Source organism: Calonectris borealis, chromosome 26 (assembly GCF_964195595.1).
Source record: "Calonectris borealis chromosome 26, bCalBor7.hap1.2, whole genome shotgun sequence".
Lineage (NCBI taxonomy): Eukaryota > Metazoa > Chordata > Aves > Procellariiformes > Procellariidae > Calonectris > Calonectris borealis.
Genome location: NC_134337.1, coordinates 2218234 through 2237130, shown reverse-complemented (window position 1 = coordinate 2237130; position 18897 = coordinate 2218234). Strand labels below are relative to the sequence as shown.

Genomic DNA, 18897 nt, shown 5'->3' with positions numbered 1-18897 from the left:
CCTCCGTGCAGGTCTCCCCTAGTTCCCAGGTTGGGGATCTCTCCTTATCAGAAAATCCAGCTGGACCTCAGTGCGGTCGCTCAGCAGTGGGAACTGGATGTCCCACGCTTAAATCAGCCCTGCAGTGATTTCACTGGTTTGCAGCTGGGGCTCAGCCCTGTACCCCAAAAACTCTCGGGGGAGCTAAAGATTAATTATATTTTTAATTTGGGCTCTAGAAAGAAGGCTCAAGCCAACACTGTTTTAAAATCCTGTTTATTGGAACACACATACATCCTTTCCTGACCCAATCCAGGGTTTGGAGTCCATGCAGTACCAATAATATGACGAAAGAAATAGGGCATTGATATAAAGGGCTCACCGACTCTTCAAATTAAAAAAATATTTAATACTGTATTAGGCAAATAATACACCAAAAAGACATCGTGACTGTATAGCCTCTCAGATATTGCACTTCCAGACAGCACATGATAAGTATAAGGTCATTCCAGCCATCAATAAATACCACATCAGAAATAGGGGCCACACAAGGCAAACGTGGCATGAGGAGATGAGAGATCCTACCCTACGGGGGAGAAATGGGAAGAGTTAAGAGCCTCCTGGATTGATCCCTGCCCGTAGCCTGGAGGCAGGAGGGGAGAGCATCTCCTTTGCACCCGGAGGGGAAGGGATGGGCGCATCCCGGGGCAGTGGGTGCCCCCGCCATGTCTCCCCAGGCACCCAAGGAGGGTCCCCTCTCTCATGGGTGCTGGGTACCATCCCGGCTGGCAGCGAGCCATATGGGGCGATTCCAGCCCTTCCCCACGCAGCCCTTCGTGGACCCGCTGTGCAGGCGCAGCTTCCCCCTGCGTGGCATCTGGCAGCACCCCAAAACGCAGCACCCCAGCTGCCCACCCCTTGGCAGACAGCTGCTCTCCCTGTCCCCACGATGGCCAGTCCCTGCTCCGTCCCGTGCAGCGCCGACCCTGGCACTGGCTCCGGCCCCTCGTCCCCTCCTGGGGGCAGCTCCTTGCCCGGCCGCCCCAGCGTGAGGATTTTCACAAGCCTGAATCTTCCTTGGCTTCGAGTCCTGGGGGTAGCAGCATCCCTGGTGCCCGGGGCTCGGGCGAGTCAGTGCAGCAGCCCACAGCGTATTGGCAACATGAACCAGGCAGGAGAAAGGTTTCCAAATATCGCAGTCCACTTTTGGGGTGTCTCTGCCGCTCCGCCGGGTTACACCACGCTTCTGCCAGCGACGGAGTGGGCACCCAGCGAGCGCATCCGTAGCCCAGCCAGTGCGGGGAGAGTGGGCAGACAAGCCACAGGCAGGAGCCACGGGGAGCCGGGGGAAGCGGTGGGGTGCACAAGCAGAAGGGAGAGCGTCCTTTTCGGTCCCCAGCAGTGAGACGGCAGCGTCTGTCGGTTTGGGCCGAGGAGCAGGCGCAGGCTGGGCTCTTGTCCTGAAAGGCAGCCAGCACGTGGCCATACGGGTAGTGGGGATGTGCTGAGGAATGAAGTGGGAAAGGCCCCGTGAGGATGGCGGCTCACCTCCACCCGTGAACCCACAGGCCAACAAACCCAGGCGGAGTCGGTAATGAACCCTCCTGGCATGGGGGAGCCATGCCCCAGGGTACAGCAGGGTCTCAGGAGCCTCTTTGAAGTGCTTGGCTACCCTTCCCTCACCCCAGTGGGACCTCCCATCTAGGACGGCAGCCTGGGTCCCCAGTGGAGCTGTCTGTCCAGGGACTGGACAAACCGTACGTGGTTGGGATGCTGAGCATCCCTTCCGCATCTCAGGGTCCTGGGAGCCTCAGGCAGCAGCGGGCTGTTCCCTCACCGCTGAGGTCTCCATGGTCCTCCACGGCAAGGCAAACCTTGGTGAAGGCAGACAGCCTGCCTGGGTGATGCCGGGCAGAGGACGCTGGGCCCCATGCTCTCCTCTCGGTTTCCATCCAGCTCCGAGGCCCCGGTCCTCCTCGCACTTACCCAGGGCTGGGCTGGTTCCCGTCACGCTGACCCTCAGCAGGAGTACGTCCGGACCGTGGAGGTCTCCAGCCTTGGCGACCCAGAGGCACCAACTGGAAGTGAGTCAAAGAGCAGAGCGTGCAATTAGCAACTGCTCCAATTAGCCCTCGGCTTTCCACCAAAACATTTATTAGGCAGGATCTGTGCACTGAAGCCACATGAAGATGAGGGTCAAAGGCAGAGGGACGTTTGGCCAGCTCTGATGCTCCCAAGGCTCCAGGGTATTTGGAAAGTTGCCGCTTGCCATCCCTGCTCTTGGGCAGCGAGCACCCTGCTACCCGTGTCTGGGTGCTGCCAGACCTAGGGACTTTGTCCCAGGATTCATTGTCCTCAGCCGGGTGGGAATTGCAGCTTCCAGGGGTGGGGTGGAAAAGGTCGAACAGAAGTTTGACCCAAGCTGGATGGAAAGCTGTGAAATTTGAGCAAATCTGGAGACAGGAGGAGAGCTGAGTCTGGGGCTTGGAGCGGAAGGTGAAAGCAAGTGTTTAATTCTCATTCACACTCTCATTTCTGAGCCTGCTGAAGCCAGCTCTGCAGCACTGGGGATGTGACAGATGGCTTGGGACAGTGGGACCAGGGTACCTGCTCCAGGGGACAAACTGGGGTGACTTGGCTGGAGCTTGTGCCTCTCTGCGGCTTTGGAAGGGACCAAGATAACTTGTAGAAAGGAGTCGTGTGGTGGTGGGGCAGAGCCTGGGACACGTGTGCTCAGCTAAGACACACGACAGCCAGCAGCACGGGCAGCAAGCGCGTCAAAGCAGGTCCCCGCCAGCCCGGGAGAGTGGCTGCTCAGCAGCGCTCGGACTGAATTGAGCTGGTTCATTCAGTCCCTTTGGGGATGGTTTCCAAAAGGCAGAGTGGACAAGACTGGCCCAGACTGGGCTGCTGCTGACAGCCCCCAACGCTACCCCAACGGGCTCTGTCTGACCTGGATGCCAAAGCCAGGGTGGGTGACACACATCCCCGTTTCATGCCCTGATCCAGCCCCCTCCCTCGTCCCGGCAGTTCGAAACAAAGAAACCGCACACCAGACCGTCCTGAAAAAACATTTACAGCAGACAACAGCTCAAGGATCGCATGGATTCAGCATCGCAGGCGATCAGCAAGCCTCTCTCCCTCTCCTCTCCTGGTGGCACATCACTCCCCGTATTCACCGTGAGGTCTGAGCAGGGGTGGGAGAAGGGGGTCACCCACCTTCTGGGGGCATTTTCTTGGCAGGGGCGGATGGAGGGGGCAGGGGCACCAGGCTGGTGACGCGGAAGCCGGCGGGCAGCGTCTCGGCCGAGCCGCTGAGCATGTTGATGCTGTGGACGTCTCGTGGGCTGAAGCGCTTTCGCCAGGATGGGGTTCGACGGAAGGTCTTGTCGTCGCCCTGTGAGGGAAGAGCAGGTTACGGGCCTGGCAGCAGTGGCAGCAGGACCTTCTGCCCCCGTGAGATACCAGCACTGCTTCCACGTAACTAAGGGTGTGCCTGTACACGGAGACCAACTCCAACAGTCCAGAAGTCTGTGATCAAACTGGGTCAAGGATGTAAGAGGCCTCTCCGGGATCCCATGACATAGGCTTTATCCTTTCCAGCTTGCCTATCTCTTCTCTCCAGCCTGAGTGCAAAGGTGCCTTGGAGACATCAACACAAGCCCCAGTAAAGACCCCAAGGGATGTAGCTAACCTTGGCCAGATAATGGCATCTGGAAGTGCCTGCTTCTCTCTGTGCTCTGAAAAGAGCCCTGACGAGCTCTGCTATCATATCTCATGGAGGAAAGCCGTACGTGGGAGAGATCTAGATGAATTCCCACCTTCAGTGACAACGCGAACAGCTTTCTGGCTTTCTGGACACCTCTACCCCACCAGCTTTACCCGCCGCAAATGTGTCACGCCCAGAACATCTGTGACTCTAAGAGGCAATATTAAAGCAGCTGGCAAGGAAAGCCAGGTGAGCCTACTTGAAATTCAGCCCACCAAGCGTGAGGCTAGAAATGATGCACAAGACTCTTCTTCACCTGCCTCCACAGCCTGCCAGCACATTCCTCGGGGCCTTGTCCAATAGTTTTAGCTTATTCTACCGATACTGCTCATGCGACTGCTCTAGAGAGTTTGTGATGCACTATTTGATCCCCCTGGACAAAGACGGAGAGAGCAGAGGTCCTGCCTCTCCTGTTTCTTGCCCAGCATTATCAGGACATGGGAGAGGTTTGGTACTCACATCGTCCAGCCTCCGATCCGTGCCCAAGGCGAGAAGGTTGTTGAACTCCCTCTCCAGCACTTGTCGAGCCTGAAAATAACATCAAATAACATCATTCCCCGTCAGTGGGAACAGTTCCCAGCACAAATCCCCATCTCAGGAAACCCTGAGAATGACAGAGAACAAGCCCACGCGCCATCCGAGCGCTCTGCTTTGACAGGCAGAGTTGAGTTGGTGGGACTGGTGGAGTCACACCGCAGCCGTGTCCCACGCTGGCCACTCTCCACCAAAATCCCCCAAGGATGCTGCTCTTACCTGCGTGTTCTGTGTGGGGATTTGCAACACAAGCGCCAGACTGTTGTGGTCGAAGTTTTCATCGAGGGCCAGGAGCGCCCCGTGCACGCCGCTCTCGACGAGGTTGTTCGCGTACTCGCGAAGCCCGATGGACTGGATCCAGTGAATGACCTGGTCGTTGGTCCACACCAAGACATCTGCAAAAAAGTGAGGGCATGTCTCAGGGCCAGCTCGGACCACGCTCTTGGTTGTGCAGGGACCTGGTGATGTCCTGAAGCCCTTTCGCACTGCCCCAGGCTGATCCTGGGACTCTCCTTCCCAAGCCGGCCGCAATACCGGGTGCTCCAGTGCCAGGAACACCTCACTTCAATTTATCAAACTACATGCTGAAATAACAGGCAGAAAACAACTGTGAAAATTAATCCTAAGAACCCACGGCTGCTGGTGTAATTAGGGGCATTATCAATAATGAGATGTAATCTAAGCAGCAGCCAGATGCGCAGGGAATCTCAGGACAGCCAACGAGGAAGGGGAGGCTGAGCAAGCTGGGGGGTGTCCTGAGCATCTGAAATGGGCAGGAGAAGATGACCTGACGCTCGGACTGGATCTTTCCCGTCTTGACACCCTTCCTCCCTCCTCACGCCTGACTGGGGTAAGCTGCATAAAGGCACTTGGAGCAATCTGTTGGGGAAATACCGCAGGGAGGTCCCCCCTGGAGAACAGCCCTGTGGGTTGTTCAGAATGGTTGCTCATTTTTCCCTAGGCAAATGCTGTGTTAAAAATAAGGGAGAGGAGGGAGACCATCGCTGGGCATCTCTTGGGAGGTTTCTCATCTCCTTTTCCAGAGCTGGATCGTGTATGTGGCTGCTGACCTTTGATTTCGTGTTGGGTCTCTTCTCGCCTCCTCTCGAGCTCTTTGCGGTCATAGTTGAGCCTCTTCAGGCACATGATGCCGTACTGCAGGCTGGTGCTGCAAGGACACAAGATGTCACCCAACTCTCAGGGGGGCTCAGCATCGCGGCGCAGGTGGCTTGGAGGGACCCGCGGAGGGACGCACTTCCCTGCTTGCTCTCCATGTGCCCAAAGGATGCTTCGGTTCAGGACAGACACAACCCAAAGGCAAGTTCTTGGCCAGAAAATGGGGAATGTCCTTCCCTTCCATGGTAATCCCATCAGTTTTACCATGTTCTACCTGCCTAAGAGCACATGGATCCAAATAACGACACTCCGTGCTTGGTGGGTGGAGAGGGAAGGGAGAACCAGCCCATGGGGGCTGCTCCAGGCTAAAGGGTTCATCTCCAGAGCAGGGAGAGCCCTAGCAGGCCCACGGACCACCCCATGGGTCGGGGTGGATGGTGGTACCCCACGACAGGGCTGGATACTGGTGTTTGAGCAAGGTGGTTGGGATGGCATAAGCCTTCTCCAAGCTGGGCTGCTGGCAGACGACTGCTCTGCCTACCAGTGGGGTACCAGGTGGGTCGACTCTTTATTTTTGCCCATGGTTTGCTCCACAAACAGGAGAAGGCTTGGCCCTCTGCAATTTTGCTGCAAGGAGTGCGCTGAAGGAGAACATTTGCCCATATGAGCTGCCCAAGACCAGGTGGTTGAGTTTAGCCTAGAAGGGCCATCCTCCAGCACCAGGGCTGGTCAAGACAGGAGAAAATCCCTCAAATTGCTCCATCCTCTGCTCCATGTGCAGACATTGCATCCCAGGGGCCTCCCAAAGGAGGGGACTCACCGGTGGAAGCTGTCGACCATCTTCAAGTGCACTCTGAGATCTTTCTTGGTGAGGTGGTCCAGCATCCGTGCATCAACAAGACACTCCATGAAGTAGCTGCGATACTGCGGGAGACCCAAGCTGGGCAGCCACTCATTCCCAATCCACTCATGGTTCATGTCCCCATAGGCCAGTGTCTGTGGAGAAGCAAATGGAGAAGCTAAGGAGAAACCAGGGCTTGGTGGGGCTGCAGACTCCCAGGAGACCAGTGACAGTTCAGTGCTGCAGTCTGGGAGTCACTGTCCTGAGGACCAAACCTGGGCCAGAGGAGTTTAACCCTAGTTTGTATTGAAGAAGCTGGAGGGAACAGTCCTGTTGGCCATGGTTTGTGTCCTACTGATGTCCCCCAAGGGGACAAGGCAGTAGCCAAAAAGCAAGCATAAGGGATAACTGGACTTTATGACCAGCTTCTTCTGGAAAAAGCACATTCACGAAAGCTGAAACATCTAAGAAATAGGTTTCAGTGCATTCCCAACTAATTTTTAAGAAGCTTAGAAATCACCAAAAGATCTGCTTCATGACTTCAAAATGAAAAAAAGGTCAGTTTTGGGCAGAAAAACATCCATTCACTTTCACTGCAAACTGATTCTGGGTGCGAAAACAAAATAAAATCCACCAGAAGAAAAGCAAAACATTTAAGAGTGATCAAAACCAGAAGAGATGGATCCAAGCAGGACTTTTTCCTCCCACCTTTTCAGTTCATGAAAACGGTCTACATCCTGAACTTGGGGCCAAAAAAAAGGTGAAAACTAAATGTTTATGCAGCTAGAAACCTGCCTCCCATGCAGGGTGGCTGGTCACTCTCACGTTGGGGTTTTAGCACAGGATCTGTGTCTTACACAGAAAAAGTCACTCTGCCTGAAGCAGAGAAGGATGCTGCTTGATGCAAGGTCTCAGGAGGACCACCCCATGCTCGAGAGAGAGCTCAGAGGAGCAACCACAGGGTGCAGGCTCAGACTCCAAGCAGGACTTGGCAAATACTGATGTCCCAAGCTCATCCCCTGGGTGCTCTGTGATGTCCAGCTCTCCCTCCCATAACCACCCCACGTACCGCCCGCGGAAGAGGGACCTCACCTGTGCCCAGCTGCCTTCCTCTGTGTCCTAAGCGTGACACATGCGGCATGTCAATAGAAAGGACAGGTAAAGTCAGTACCCAGTGGCCCTGCACCGTGAACGCGTGTGCCACGCGAGCCGAGCGTGGGACCCCTCGGCATGGTGGGACCCAGAGGGGATGGGGGTCGGTCTCACGGCCGCACGGCTCGGGGAGCTCAGCCTTGTTGACAGGGTGCTGGGGACACCCCGACCCCGCTGGGCCCAGGTTTCACCCCATCTCTCAGACAAGTAAGGAGGATACAGGATGAGACTTTTCTCATGGGCCTTGGGCTGGAGATGGCACAGACACTGGGGAATCCGTCCTGGGAAATATGGGTAGGTTTTGGGTCCCCCAAAGCCAGATGGATGCAGAGAGAAACCTAAGCTTCAGCTCACGGGTCACAGCCCCCAGAGGGGCTGCCCAACTCAATTTGCTGCTTTTGTAGCTATGTCCTCCCTTGTCAACCTGTGCTGGTTTCGCTCAACCTCACAAAACTTGCCCAAGAGAAAGTGTCACGTCCCTGCCGTAACTCTGAGCTCTCCTTCCCCAAGAGGCGCCTGCCAGTTGCAGGTCTGTGCTACTCAACCAGCAGACAAAAGCTTCAATAAAATGCCTAATTCACACAACAAATCCAAAACGCTGCCCCTGCTCTGAGACATGGACATGGGGTCATTAAGTTGCAGAGAGGGGAGCACGGCTACATCTTTCCAAAGGAGCCAGAGATTTTGGGAGCGTGGCCACATCCCTCCAAAGGGACCACAAGGTAGGGAGAGACAGTGGGGGCAATATTTGGGTGTACTAAGGTCAATGGGAGATTAGACAGTGATTCCTCTGGGTGCAGAATGACCAACGTGGGACTCAATCTCATGCATCTATCTTGAGATCATTCTTGTTTTTTGCCTTTCATTTCTTTCCTCTAACTCACAACTGACAGACAAGCTACTCTAGAAACCTAGCAAAACCCACAGGGACTTGACAAAAAAAAATACATCTGATGGTTTTCAGGCCAGTTTTAGAAATTGTTGAGATATTAAAGGTTGAAAGATGGTTTCTAAACAGGTGCATGGTGCTGGCCAAGAGCTGACACATGAGATGCAGCAAAGATCCCCTTCCCTCCCAGGGTTTAGCATGTTAATGCACGCCCGGAGCTCAGCTCAGTAACTGATACGCCACGCGGCGGCAGTGGGGCTGGCCAGCCTCACCGTCTTGGTGGAAGTCGCCATGTTCTCCATCTCCTCGTGGGTGACCCAGACGTTTCCGGAGGACTGCAGGGAAAAGAGCAGTGGTCAGGGTAAACCACCACGGAGCCATGGCCTCGGTTCACAACCGTGCTGGAAACAAGCCCGGCTCGGGCTGATGGAAGATCAGGCCACTCTTCACTTGGAGCTGTACTGCGGAGATCTCGCAGTGTCCTTGCAGCTTGGGCTGGTGGCACCCCGCTGCCCGTGAGGACCCTGGGCTGTCCGTGCAGCCACGGAGAGCGCAGCAAGGACCACTGGTGCTTTGGCTGCCCTTATACTTTGGTGTGATGCTCATGGAGTCTGTAGGCTTGTCTTCGACAGCTGTGACCCCAGCCATGGCCATCTGAGGGGACACAGCACACGTGGGGCCTTTCTGCTGACTGCATTTCTACAGATGTGTCTTGGCATTACTGAGGCACCAGTAACCCCTCAGGGGTTTTGGGGACCAGCACAAGACACAATCCCCCCATTCGTTTCATGTCCTACCCAGGGCAAGGCTGGGATCTGTGGTTGCTTTGACTTGCCCCAGGAATTTCACATGGTCCCAGGAAAAGGCTTGTATTGAAGTGATTGAGGAAACGGCTGTGCGTAACTGAGCTGGCCCTGTAAATCACGCGTGTGCTGCTTGGGTGGGATCTTATCCTCGCAAGGGAAAACAGTCACTGAGCTTTCCTCTTTGCAGGCTGCTTGGCAGGGTCAGCCTCTTGGTGACAACCTCTGAGCGTGAGGACAAGAGCATCTGCTGGTGCCTCAAGACAGGAAAGTGCTTCACACTCAATGGCCGTAAATGATTTTTGTGCCTGAGGACAAGTGTCTGGTGGTTTGACTGGTCCATGAAGGAACGTCACCCCCTCCACAGCCATGCTTGCCCGTGACACTGGGACTCCCTGGGGACTGATGGACCACTGTGGTCCCAAGGAGCTGGGGAAAGGGGGGAAACAAGCGTGTCGTCCTGCCCCAAGGAGGAGGGTCTGTATGGGGGAAGAGCGGGTTTGTGGCACGGAGCACTTACCGTCCGTGAGGTGGGTGGTGCCGAGGGGCTCGTGAGCGAGACCATCTCCTGGATGGCCAGACGCAGCTTCAGGCGATGCAGCGCGTTGCTGATGCCGATCTCCCTCTGGATCTCAGTGTCAGACAGGGCCGACATGATGGCTCCGCTCTTCACGTTGGCTCGGCAAGCGGCAACGTACCAGGCCGGCATCCCCACCCAGAGCTGCCAAAACAGGGCAAAGCCAGTGACTGCCCAGTTGTCCTACCCTAACTGCCTCTGGTAAGATCAAGGCTGCCTTGTTTGAAGCTCAGTATCAAAGCTGGATACCCACGTGGGGTTCCTTTTTTGTTTGTACCTTGCACAGATGGCCCGCGGGCAGCCCAGCATCCTTATATCTGATGGACACAGCACAGGGAAAGAGCACCCGCTGAGTCTTTCAACTCAAAGCTCTACTCAGACCACAACTCTACAGAATATGTGAGGGATCTGGGGATCTGCTCTGCTCCCCCAGGTTTTGCAACCACCAACCCTGTGCGTGGACCAAGCATGGTGGGACTGCGGGGTGCTGTACCGCTGCCGGGGGAGCACGCTACAGACCGGCGCTGACGGCAAAGCCGTTGGTGCATGGGGACGATGCACGGGTGCGCTCTGCCTCACCTCCAGCCAGGAGACAACAGTGGGGCCATCCCAGTGAGCAAAGGGCAATCCTTTCCTCCGAGCCTCTTCCAGGAGTTCGTGCCTGGAGGGAACAGAAGCAGAAGGGTGATTTATTGGGGGCTTGTGGGGAAAGGAGCTGCTCTTGAAAGGGAATAGACCACGGGCAATAATAACCAGCTGGTAGCAAAGCAATAAAGGAGCTAACAGGGCTCAAGAGAGGGTGAAGATGAGAAGTCTTTCCAGCAATTCCCAGTCCCATGCCATGGCTTCTCAGCCATCAGGCAGGACATTTTCTTGTTGGGGCAGGGAAGGAGGTTCACTCACTTCTTCCGCAGGCGCCGATCCTTCTCGGCCTGAGCACCCAGCTTGCCAAGTCCCAGAGGGTCCTGCATACCCACCTCCACGTCGGTCAGCAGCACTGTTGGGCAAGCAAGACATCCTCACGTCAGTGTCATATCCCATGGGTTCAGTGTGGGCACTGCCACAGTCCCCATGCTAGGGTGTTGGGGATGCACAATCGCGGCACAGGAGGTGACAGTCTCCATTTCGAACCCACCCCCACAGCCCCCTTGCATCCCTGGGAAGCCCAAGGGGATCCCCGCCTGCCATCCCTCCCATTTCAAGATGCTCAGCATCGAAGCAGTAAAGGGTTTAGGAGTGGAAAAGCAGCTCCCACCAAAGGGCTGTGCAAAATCAAGAAGGTCCCGCAGGGAGGGAGGCAGATTTGGGGACACAACAGATAAGATAGAGTGATGGGGGGGTCCCTATCCTCACTGCAGCTCTTGCAGAGCATTAAGAGCGATACCATGCTCAGGGCAGAAAGGGCCGCGGGGCAGGAAGCACCAGGACCCAACTGCCCTGAAGCTGCAGGGAGCCCAGAGCCAGTGGCCCCAACATCCCCAAACCAGCAGGGGTGTCCCTGCTCCTCCGCCTGTCACCCCAACAGTACCCCAAAGCCAGTGCCAGGAGGCATGCAGAGAGCCTGGCCGAGAGGACGCCCGCCCGGCACGGATGGGAATGGGGCTGCTCACAGACCCTGCCCCGTGGCCCCTTCTCTGCTCAGCTGAATCAAGCGACCCTTCTCTTTTTTCCCGAACAAGCGCCCGATGGAGGATTTGATCCCCTTCCTCTTGGAGCCCTTGTGCAGGGAGTCCTGGCTGCTGTTGCTGCTGGGGTTGCTGGCCTGCTCCTCCAGCGAGCTGGGGATGGAGGAGGGAGAGGAACAGCAAAGCCTTTAGGTTATTCCCGAGCAGCGCACAAGCCATGGCAAACCCCAGACCGTCCCACAATCCCACGCTTGCCCCATGAAAATCCTCAAACCAACAGAGCAGGCACTGGTGTGAGATCCAAAGGGTGCTCCACATACCTCTTCCCATCCTCCTGACTTAGCGCGGGGTGGCCCAGCTTCTCCAGCCGCAACGTCCTGGGTGAGGATGGGGGGGACGTCTCACATTTGATGGTGGTTTTATCCTCTCGGCTTTCATCCCGAGCTGCAGGTGACTGAACAAGCAGAGAAGCCATGAGGTTGGGAGGCCAAAGCCCAGCTCCATCCTTGCCCTGCTGCCTGCCTCTCTCTTGCTCCATGGAGGCATGGCCAAAAGAGCCACCAGGGCCCTGAGGCTTTGCCACGCTCCAGGATTGGCCTGAACTAGAGCTCTGGCAATGGCTCGAGATGCCCAAGCAGATGGGGAGGATGTGGCCGTATGGCCAAGATCCTGGGAACAGGGAGGAGAGAGGATGCAGCCCCATGGTCCAGGTCAGGGTGTGGGGACAGAAGCTGCTGGCCCTCAGCAGAGGGCTCTGAGGAGCACAGATGGGAATGTCCCAAAGACACCCTGTCGCCAGAGGGGACACACAATGTTTGAGGACCCAGTGGCTTTCTGAACCTCCCCATGTCCTGCCAGACCCCCCAGGCTGCCAGCTGGCACATCTCCAAGCACCTTATGGGATCCCCATGATCCTCCTGCTGAATCCCTGGGGTCCCCAGCTCCGTCCCACGCCTGCTGCACCCTGACCTGGTGTGGACAAAGCCAGGAGCAGGCTGGAAAAGGGGCTTGGACAAAAACCAATGGGATGGGAACCACTCACTAGCAGTTTCCTCCGGTGCTTCCTCAAGTCGCTGGGCTGATTGCAAGGGGGAAAGCGAGAGAGACACAGAAAGGGGGGCAGTTAATGGAGAACCCCCCCGCAGAGCAGCCCCAGGGCCAGGCGTGCCAGGCTGGGAGACAGCAAACATGGGCACCCCCATTCCACATCACCCTCCCGCACACCCGTGCAGATGCTGGGGCATCGCTCCCACCCCAGGCAGCCACACGCACGCCCTGTCCAGCCCCCCATCCGCCCCGCACGCCTCCTCACCAACGTCATGATCCCCATGCGGTCGAGGTCCTGAGCGGCACTGCGGGAGGAGAGCTTGGGGGTGGAGCGGCCGCTGAGCGGTGGGGAGGAGCTGGCCAGGGACAGGGCCGTCAGCGAGGTGGGGATGGAAGCCCTCTTGCAAAGTTGGGTGAGATTGAGGCCCTCCATGCTGCCGCTCGTGACGCGGGTCTCCAGCTCCTCCGCGCGGAGCTCGGTGGACTCCTTCTCCTCTTGGATCATCCTGGGGGAGCAGCAGGGCTCAGGGCTCCTGGCTCCCCACCTTTCTGGGGTGCTCCCAAGGCATCTCACACCTCTCAGCCCTGGGATTTCCCTACCCTGGGAAAATGCACCTCGGGTGCTGTGACTCGAGCCTCCGATCTCCAGGAATGGCAGCAAGATCCATTGGGATCCACATAAACCAGTGCTGAGACACAGCACAATTTCTTCTAATATTCATGGGGGGCTTTTTTTTTTAAATAATGATCCTTTCTGTGAGCCAGCACTGGTGCCGCTGAGGGACAGGGAGCCACATGCAGGAAGGATCAAGCCCTGTGGCTGGATGTCCTGGAGCCACTTCCCTGGCTGAAGCTGGACCAAGACCTCAATTTTAGGGCATGAGAGCCTCCCCCCACCACCTGGCAGTTCGTGGCCCCCCAGAGCCATTTCAGAGCAAGGCAGTGGCAGTTTTTGGACACGGCTGCTACCTGATCTCCTCGTTGATGGCATCCAGCTGCTCCTGGAGCATCATGGCCAACGTCTGGGCATCCGAATGCCCGCCGGGGGACAGCACGTCCATGGAGCTGAAGAGTGTCTCGCGGTCGTCCTCGTCCACATCGGAGATCTCGGGGTCGCTGTCGAAGGCGTGAGGCCCTGTAGCCAGGACGCTGCCTGCCTGGGCCTGCTCCCAGTCCTGAGGGAACAAGGTCCACTGGTCCCACACGGCATTCCCACGTCTCCAAAAGCCAAACGGAAGGCCTCCACACAACAGTCACATCTCAACGCAATCCCAGTGGGGAAATCCCTCCTACCATGCTATCCCCATCCACGCTCCAGGTGAAGGAAATTGCCCCATGTCCCCAAATCAGGGACACGTGAGACCAGCGTGCAAGGCAGGAGGAGACCCCAACCCCAACCCTGACCCATGCTGGCATGAAGATGATTACCTTGGCTGACTCCTCTCGCCGGGCGGCGAATCGGCCCTTCTGCGCTCGAGGCAGGCCCGGGGCTGTCCCAAAGGGCTCGGCGGGGGCATGGACCACAGCGCTCAGGGGGAAGCGCAGGTCTGTGGCGCTGCCCATATGGGACCTGGGGAGAAAGAGCCCTGTTGTGGATGCTGCTCCATGCAAGGATGACCCTGTCCCCGGGCTGCTCCCCTCGCAGCCCAGGCTAGCTCAGGACAGAGGAGGAGGACGAGGCCACTCCGGGATGCCCACCCCAGCGATGCTTGCCTGCTCTTGCATGAAATGATGCAAAACCAGGCTCCGGAAAAAGGTGCCCCATTCCCCCCACGCTGGAGATGTGCTCACAGACTGTAGGAAGCTCAGCCCTGGGCCCTACCCTGCTGCTGCCTCCCCCTTCGCTGCAGTACCCACTGGGACATCCAGCCCGTTCTGGCCAAAACCACCCAGCGCAGTGGGCCTGCTGTGAAGCCGTGGGCCCTCTTGTCCTCCCCTCTCAAGAACAGCTTGCACCTCCTGACATGTACAGCACATCTTGTGCCTGTCTTCTCCATCCCCATGCTACAGAACAGGGGCCAGCCAGGGAGCTCTTCTCCTTCTTTTTATGTTTCCTTCAACATTTTCATGAAGAAAAACCCTGATGAATAAAATCCCATTTGAAACAGATCTTCCAGGTGCGGGGACATGAGCATTGTTTGGGATGTCCCAGCAGAAACCGGCTGGGACTTCTTCATCCTCCTCCTCCATGCTCGGGCTGGTGCTCGGGAGCGGGTCCCCATGCCAGGCAGAGCAACGCAGCGGCTGCTGTTGGACACGAGGCCACTTTCTGCCACTCGTGGTACTCGTTGCATATCTCCACGTTGCCTGGTTGCTCCTCCTCGCCCTGAAGACCCAACCATGCAGCTGAGCAAAGCACCTTCCCGGAGCATGGGGTCATCACTCCCTATATGCATTGCCATAGGAGGCATGAGAGTTTTTTGATTTAAGATGACAAAAGCAGTTGTCCAGAGCAGATCAAGGTTTTTCCACCATGGTGGGTCTGGTTTCCAGTGCAGATACAGATCCGGGCTCCCCACCCCAGCATCCTACTGAGCCCAGACAAGACCACTAACATGAGCGGCTTGGCTTGGCGTCAGCTTGGTGTTTGCAGACGAAGGCACAGCCCGAGTTTCAAGGGGATTTAAGCTGTGGAGCCGCTGACAAGCTGCTCCCAAGCTAAAAACAGATAAAGGCGTCTTAGACAAAAGCTGACATTTCAGCTGGGGGATTATTCTGGTCTCTGTAACTCAAGCTTTCTGCTGAATTTTCCTCCAAGAAATTAAAAAAAAAAAAAAATCGCCCGTCCTGTTTTTACAGACCCGTACAAAGAGGTCCCACACACGCTCCAGACACTCCTCTGGCACTCAGCTACCCTTCATCCTCACAAGCTCTTCCTTCCTCTCCCCATTTCTTCTCTCCATGACAGATAAAGGGCCTCCAGGCCTTCTCCTCTCTGCCACAGCTGCCGACAGATTTGAAGCTGGTTACATGGGTTCCTTTCCATCTTTTCCAGCCTTCCTGAGGGATAATTTTCCCCACTGGTGGTCACCCTCATTGATGCCTCTAATCCACATCGAAAGTGCTCAGGAGAGGATGTGGTCTCCCAGGTGGCCGCAGCAATGCAGGGGGTGCATGTCGTCCTGGCACCCTCCTCTTCTAACCCCCTGGTTTCCTGCAGGGGTGCTGGGTACCCCGGTCAGTGCCGGAGGCTGAGACCCGATGGACTCACCTTTCCTCCTGGTGCTCTGGGCTGGGACCTCCCCATCTCCCAGCTGACTTTAAATGAAAGGGTGTGGGAGGATCATTGTAGAGAGAAGGGGGAAAAAAAGGGGGGGGTTCATTCTCCTTTGCCTGCAACACCTCAAAAGAGATTCCTCCTTCTCCACCAGCCCATCCCCAGCACACCACAGGGGGAAAGGCGTTTCGTGAACATACAGTTTTCATAGAAAATTAAGCCCTAAGCCCTTTGTGCAGAAAAGGAAACAATGCCCAGTGGGTTTTCGCCTTTAGAAGAGCAAATTTTGGGCCATTCAGTTAGGCTGAGCTATTCTCAACAGCCTGTGTCCCACCCCAGGACAAATTAATGGTGGGGACAGCACAGCCGGAGCTGACCCTGCTGCGATGAATCACTCTGCAGCCCTGCACTGAGGCTTGGTGAAACCAGAAATGCCTGATGCCAGCATCATTTTGGGATCCTAAAAGCAAAATGCCCCCAAATCCGTGAGTGCAGGATGCAAGCGGGGTGTGCACAGGCTGGCGGGGTTTTGGCAGGCGGCCCTTACCTTGCGTGCACGCTCTCCACGAATGTCCCACTTCTGGTCTTGAGCTGATCGACCTCCAGCCTCAGTTTGTCAATCTCGTCAGACAACCGTCGCTGTTCAGGGCGAGACAAGAGACAGGCAGGGGTTGGTTTTGCTCTGAAGAGCAGCCAGGTTTGGGGCAATCCACATCCTTAGCTATTTCCAAGCTTATATTCCCTTTAAAAATCCCCATCCCAGGTTTAAAGCACCTTTGACACATCGGTAAAGAAACAGCTCATGCAGGCGACAGTGAATGACGATGCTGGGGTGATGCCGTGAAGGGAGGAAGTGGTCACAGGCCAGACAGACAGACACACGCGTGCTCGAAGCGATGCTGGTTTGAGAGATGAAGGAAAATCGGTCCCACAAGGATGCTCTGGTTTTGCTCCAGACTGCACGTGCGCGTTCGCCTTGGCAAAGGGCCGGCAGTGAGGGACCCGCTAGCCAAATTTGATGCTGGCCCTGTCCCTCCTGCTGCCAGCCCCCTCCTCATCGGGAACCTGTGCCTGCACTAAGTGGCCATCCTGTCCTGTGGGAGATGCGAGGTGGGAGGCTGCGGGAGGGCAGGGAGGCAGGGGAGACGGGATCCTCCAGGCACAGCAGGATCCAGTCCTGTGGGCAAACAGGCTGCACCGGGGTGGGCAACATGCAGGCAGCGTCATGCGAGTCTCCCAGCTTTGCCTCTGCCTGGAGTAGAGCAGCCATGGCTGGGAAGCGCAAGCGGTGCCCGCACATCCTCGCTGCGGGCAGGGAGCATCTGGGAGAGCAAGGCCCTGGGCAAGGGGGAAAGCAGCCCCCTGATCCCCCCAACCATGCATGAGACATGGGGCACATCCCAAAAGCTCCCCTTGCTTCAAAAAGCTGCAACCCTCCAGCTTTCCAGCACAGGTCAACATGGACTCGTGTTGCAGACCCTACTTAGATGCTTTATCTGAGAGCAGGGGAGGTGCGAAGACCTACGGGGCCTTCTGCAAGCTGGGCATGGAGCAGATCTTCCCCCCCAGTTCGAGTGAGGGGGTCGGGAAAGCCTCGGGGGTGAAGGGGACGTGGCTGCCTGAGCTGCACGGTCCCTCACAGCCAGGCTGCACCCAGGAGCGCTGGGGTAAACCCTCCTCTAGACACGTGGGCGAAGCCACCCCGGCCTCGCTGCCGTCCTCGGCTGGGGGTCGGGGATGGATGAGCGTGATAGAAATATGGAGACGGGACTGAACGTGCCTGTTAGGGAACCGAATCGGGGGTCTCCGGGGAGGTGGGTGGCAGCTTCCATCCAGCCACTGCGTGGGTTAGTTTGTGGCCTCCTGCTGCTGGGCGCTTTGGGATCCCAGCTCCTCCGAAACTAGGGTATTTTAGGAAGCGTGGCTGCCACTAGCCGGGGATTAGGAGTGAGGAAACGCAGTCACTAGGGCAGGCTCCCTGCAGCAGCATTTACCTTGTCGTGCTGGTGTTCCTCTATCTGCTTTTGGGTATTTTCCAGCTCTTGTAACAATGTGTTCTTTGCAAAACGAAACAAAAGAAAAGGGAACAAAAACAGGAAAGAAAAAGAGAGACCGTTTAGAAAACGGCCGTGCGGCCTCCCGGGAATGGCCAGCTTGGAATCGCTGCGTGGACGGTGTGACGGATGCCTGGCAGGAGGTATGGCAATGGCTCCCTGACCTAGTCCTCACCTACCTGCCTGTGAACCGGTCTCCTCAAGAGAGACCTCACCTACCTGCTGCAAACCTCCTGCTCCTCAAGCAGGGCTGCCGTAGCTCAACTCCCGCCCCACACCAGGGCCGGGGCATGGCCATGGAGGGCAAGTGGCGATTAGAGTTTGATGGGCAGGGCTTGAGGATTAGGAAATGTGTCTGAGAGGAGATCAACTCCTCGAGCAGCTGGATCAAGGGCAAAAATGTCCCCTACATCTAAGCTAGGGAATAGGCAGGGGGAAAAGAAGATGCGTTTGCAACTGCCTGGCCTTGTGCTCTTTTTTGGGAGGTGCTGGCAGGCAAATAGCATCATTTTTGCCCGTGAAAGACCCGGAGAAACTCTCTGGGTGAGCCAGTGCTGGCAGCAGGCTGGGGAGCAGATAACGTCCCTCTGCAAGGCGCTACCGCTCTGGTCCCTGTTGCTTGGGGTGGGAATATGGACTCAGCCCCATGTGTTGGGTCCTGCTTTTTATTCAGAGCCACTCAGACATCTGCTGAATGACTGGACATGCTGGCACAACCGGGTCTGGTTGGGGACAGGAGGCGCAGAGCAGCAGGGAGACAAACCCGGTCCTGGAGGGATCAGCCGGGGGACTGACTTGTGCTCTGACTTGCTAAGGGGAGCCTGGTCCCCGCAGGAACCCAAACAGAGGTGAATTATCAAGGGTTGACCTCCCATTGGCATTGCGAGGTTAATCCTTGCTCTGAGCCACCTGCTCTCCCAGCTAATTGCATTCGTGCTGGGGCAGCAGCAACTCCGGCTGGCTCCCCAAAGGAAAGCCCAGTTCCCCAGGAGGAGCGGGGTGGGAGCTGGGAGGCTGCTCAGGGACTCTGCCCTGGCTTGGAGAAGGCAGATCAGTCCAGGGCTGGGGGACAGCAAAGTTTCAAGGCAGCATGTGGAAGGGATGGGCGGGTGGGAGAGGATGAACGCTGCATTTTCTCCTGCAAAATGCAGTAGGGTTTTGCTCCGACAGCCGGGCGCAGGCTGCAGTTGAGGCTGCGCCAGAAGAGACACAGGGAAGTGAGGGAGCGGAGCAGGACAAATCCTGCTGCTGTTGGAGGTGAAAGGTGGTGGGGAGTGGGTCTTACTGGGCGAGG

The 18897-nt window shown here is 56.8% G+C and overlaps 1 protein-coding gene across 1 annotated transcript in view; it reads right to left on the bottom strand.

Annotated features, from left to right (window-relative positions):
- Window positions 1-239: 239 nt before the first annotated feature.
- Window positions 240-18897, bottom strand: part of PPFIA4 (PPFI scaffold protein A4) — a 33297-nt gene continuing 14639 nt past the window's right edge. Inside the window, exons 11-30 of the mRNA XM_075173948.1 lie at window positions 17544-17606; window positions 16097-16188; window positions 13761-13902; window positions 13302-13507; window positions 12598-12838; window positions 12328-12363; window positions 11606-11739; window positions 11275-11438; window positions 10564-10657; window positions 10240-10321; window positions 9604-9804; window positions 8553-8615; window positions 7332-7358; window positions 6219-6394; window positions 5353-5450; window positions 4502-4677; window positions 4208-4276; window positions 3199-3376; window positions 1966-2057; window positions 240-1483 (exon numbers count right to left, since the gene is read on the bottom strand). Of these exons, the coding sequence (XP_075030049.1) occupies window positions 1999-2057; window positions 3199-3376; window positions 4208-4276; window positions 4502-4677; window positions 5353-5450; window positions 6219-6394; window positions 7332-7358; window positions 8553-8615; window positions 9604-9804; window positions 10240-10321; window positions 10564-10657; window positions 11275-11438; window positions 11606-11739; window positions 12328-12363; window positions 12598-12838; window positions 13302-13507; window positions 13761-13902; window positions 16097-16188; window positions 17544-17606 (2301 nt within the window). The 3' untranslated portion in view covers window positions 240-1483; window positions 1966-1998. The remainder of the gene's footprint in view (window positions 1484-1965; window positions 2058-3198; window positions 3377-4207; window positions 4277-4501; window positions 4678-5352; window positions 5451-6218; window positions 6395-7331; window positions 7359-8552; window positions 8616-9603; window positions 9805-10239; window positions 10322-10563; window positions 10658-11274; window positions 11439-11605; window positions 11740-12327; window positions 12364-12597; window positions 12839-13301; window positions 13508-13760; window positions 13903-16096; window positions 16189-17543; window positions 17607-18897) is intronic.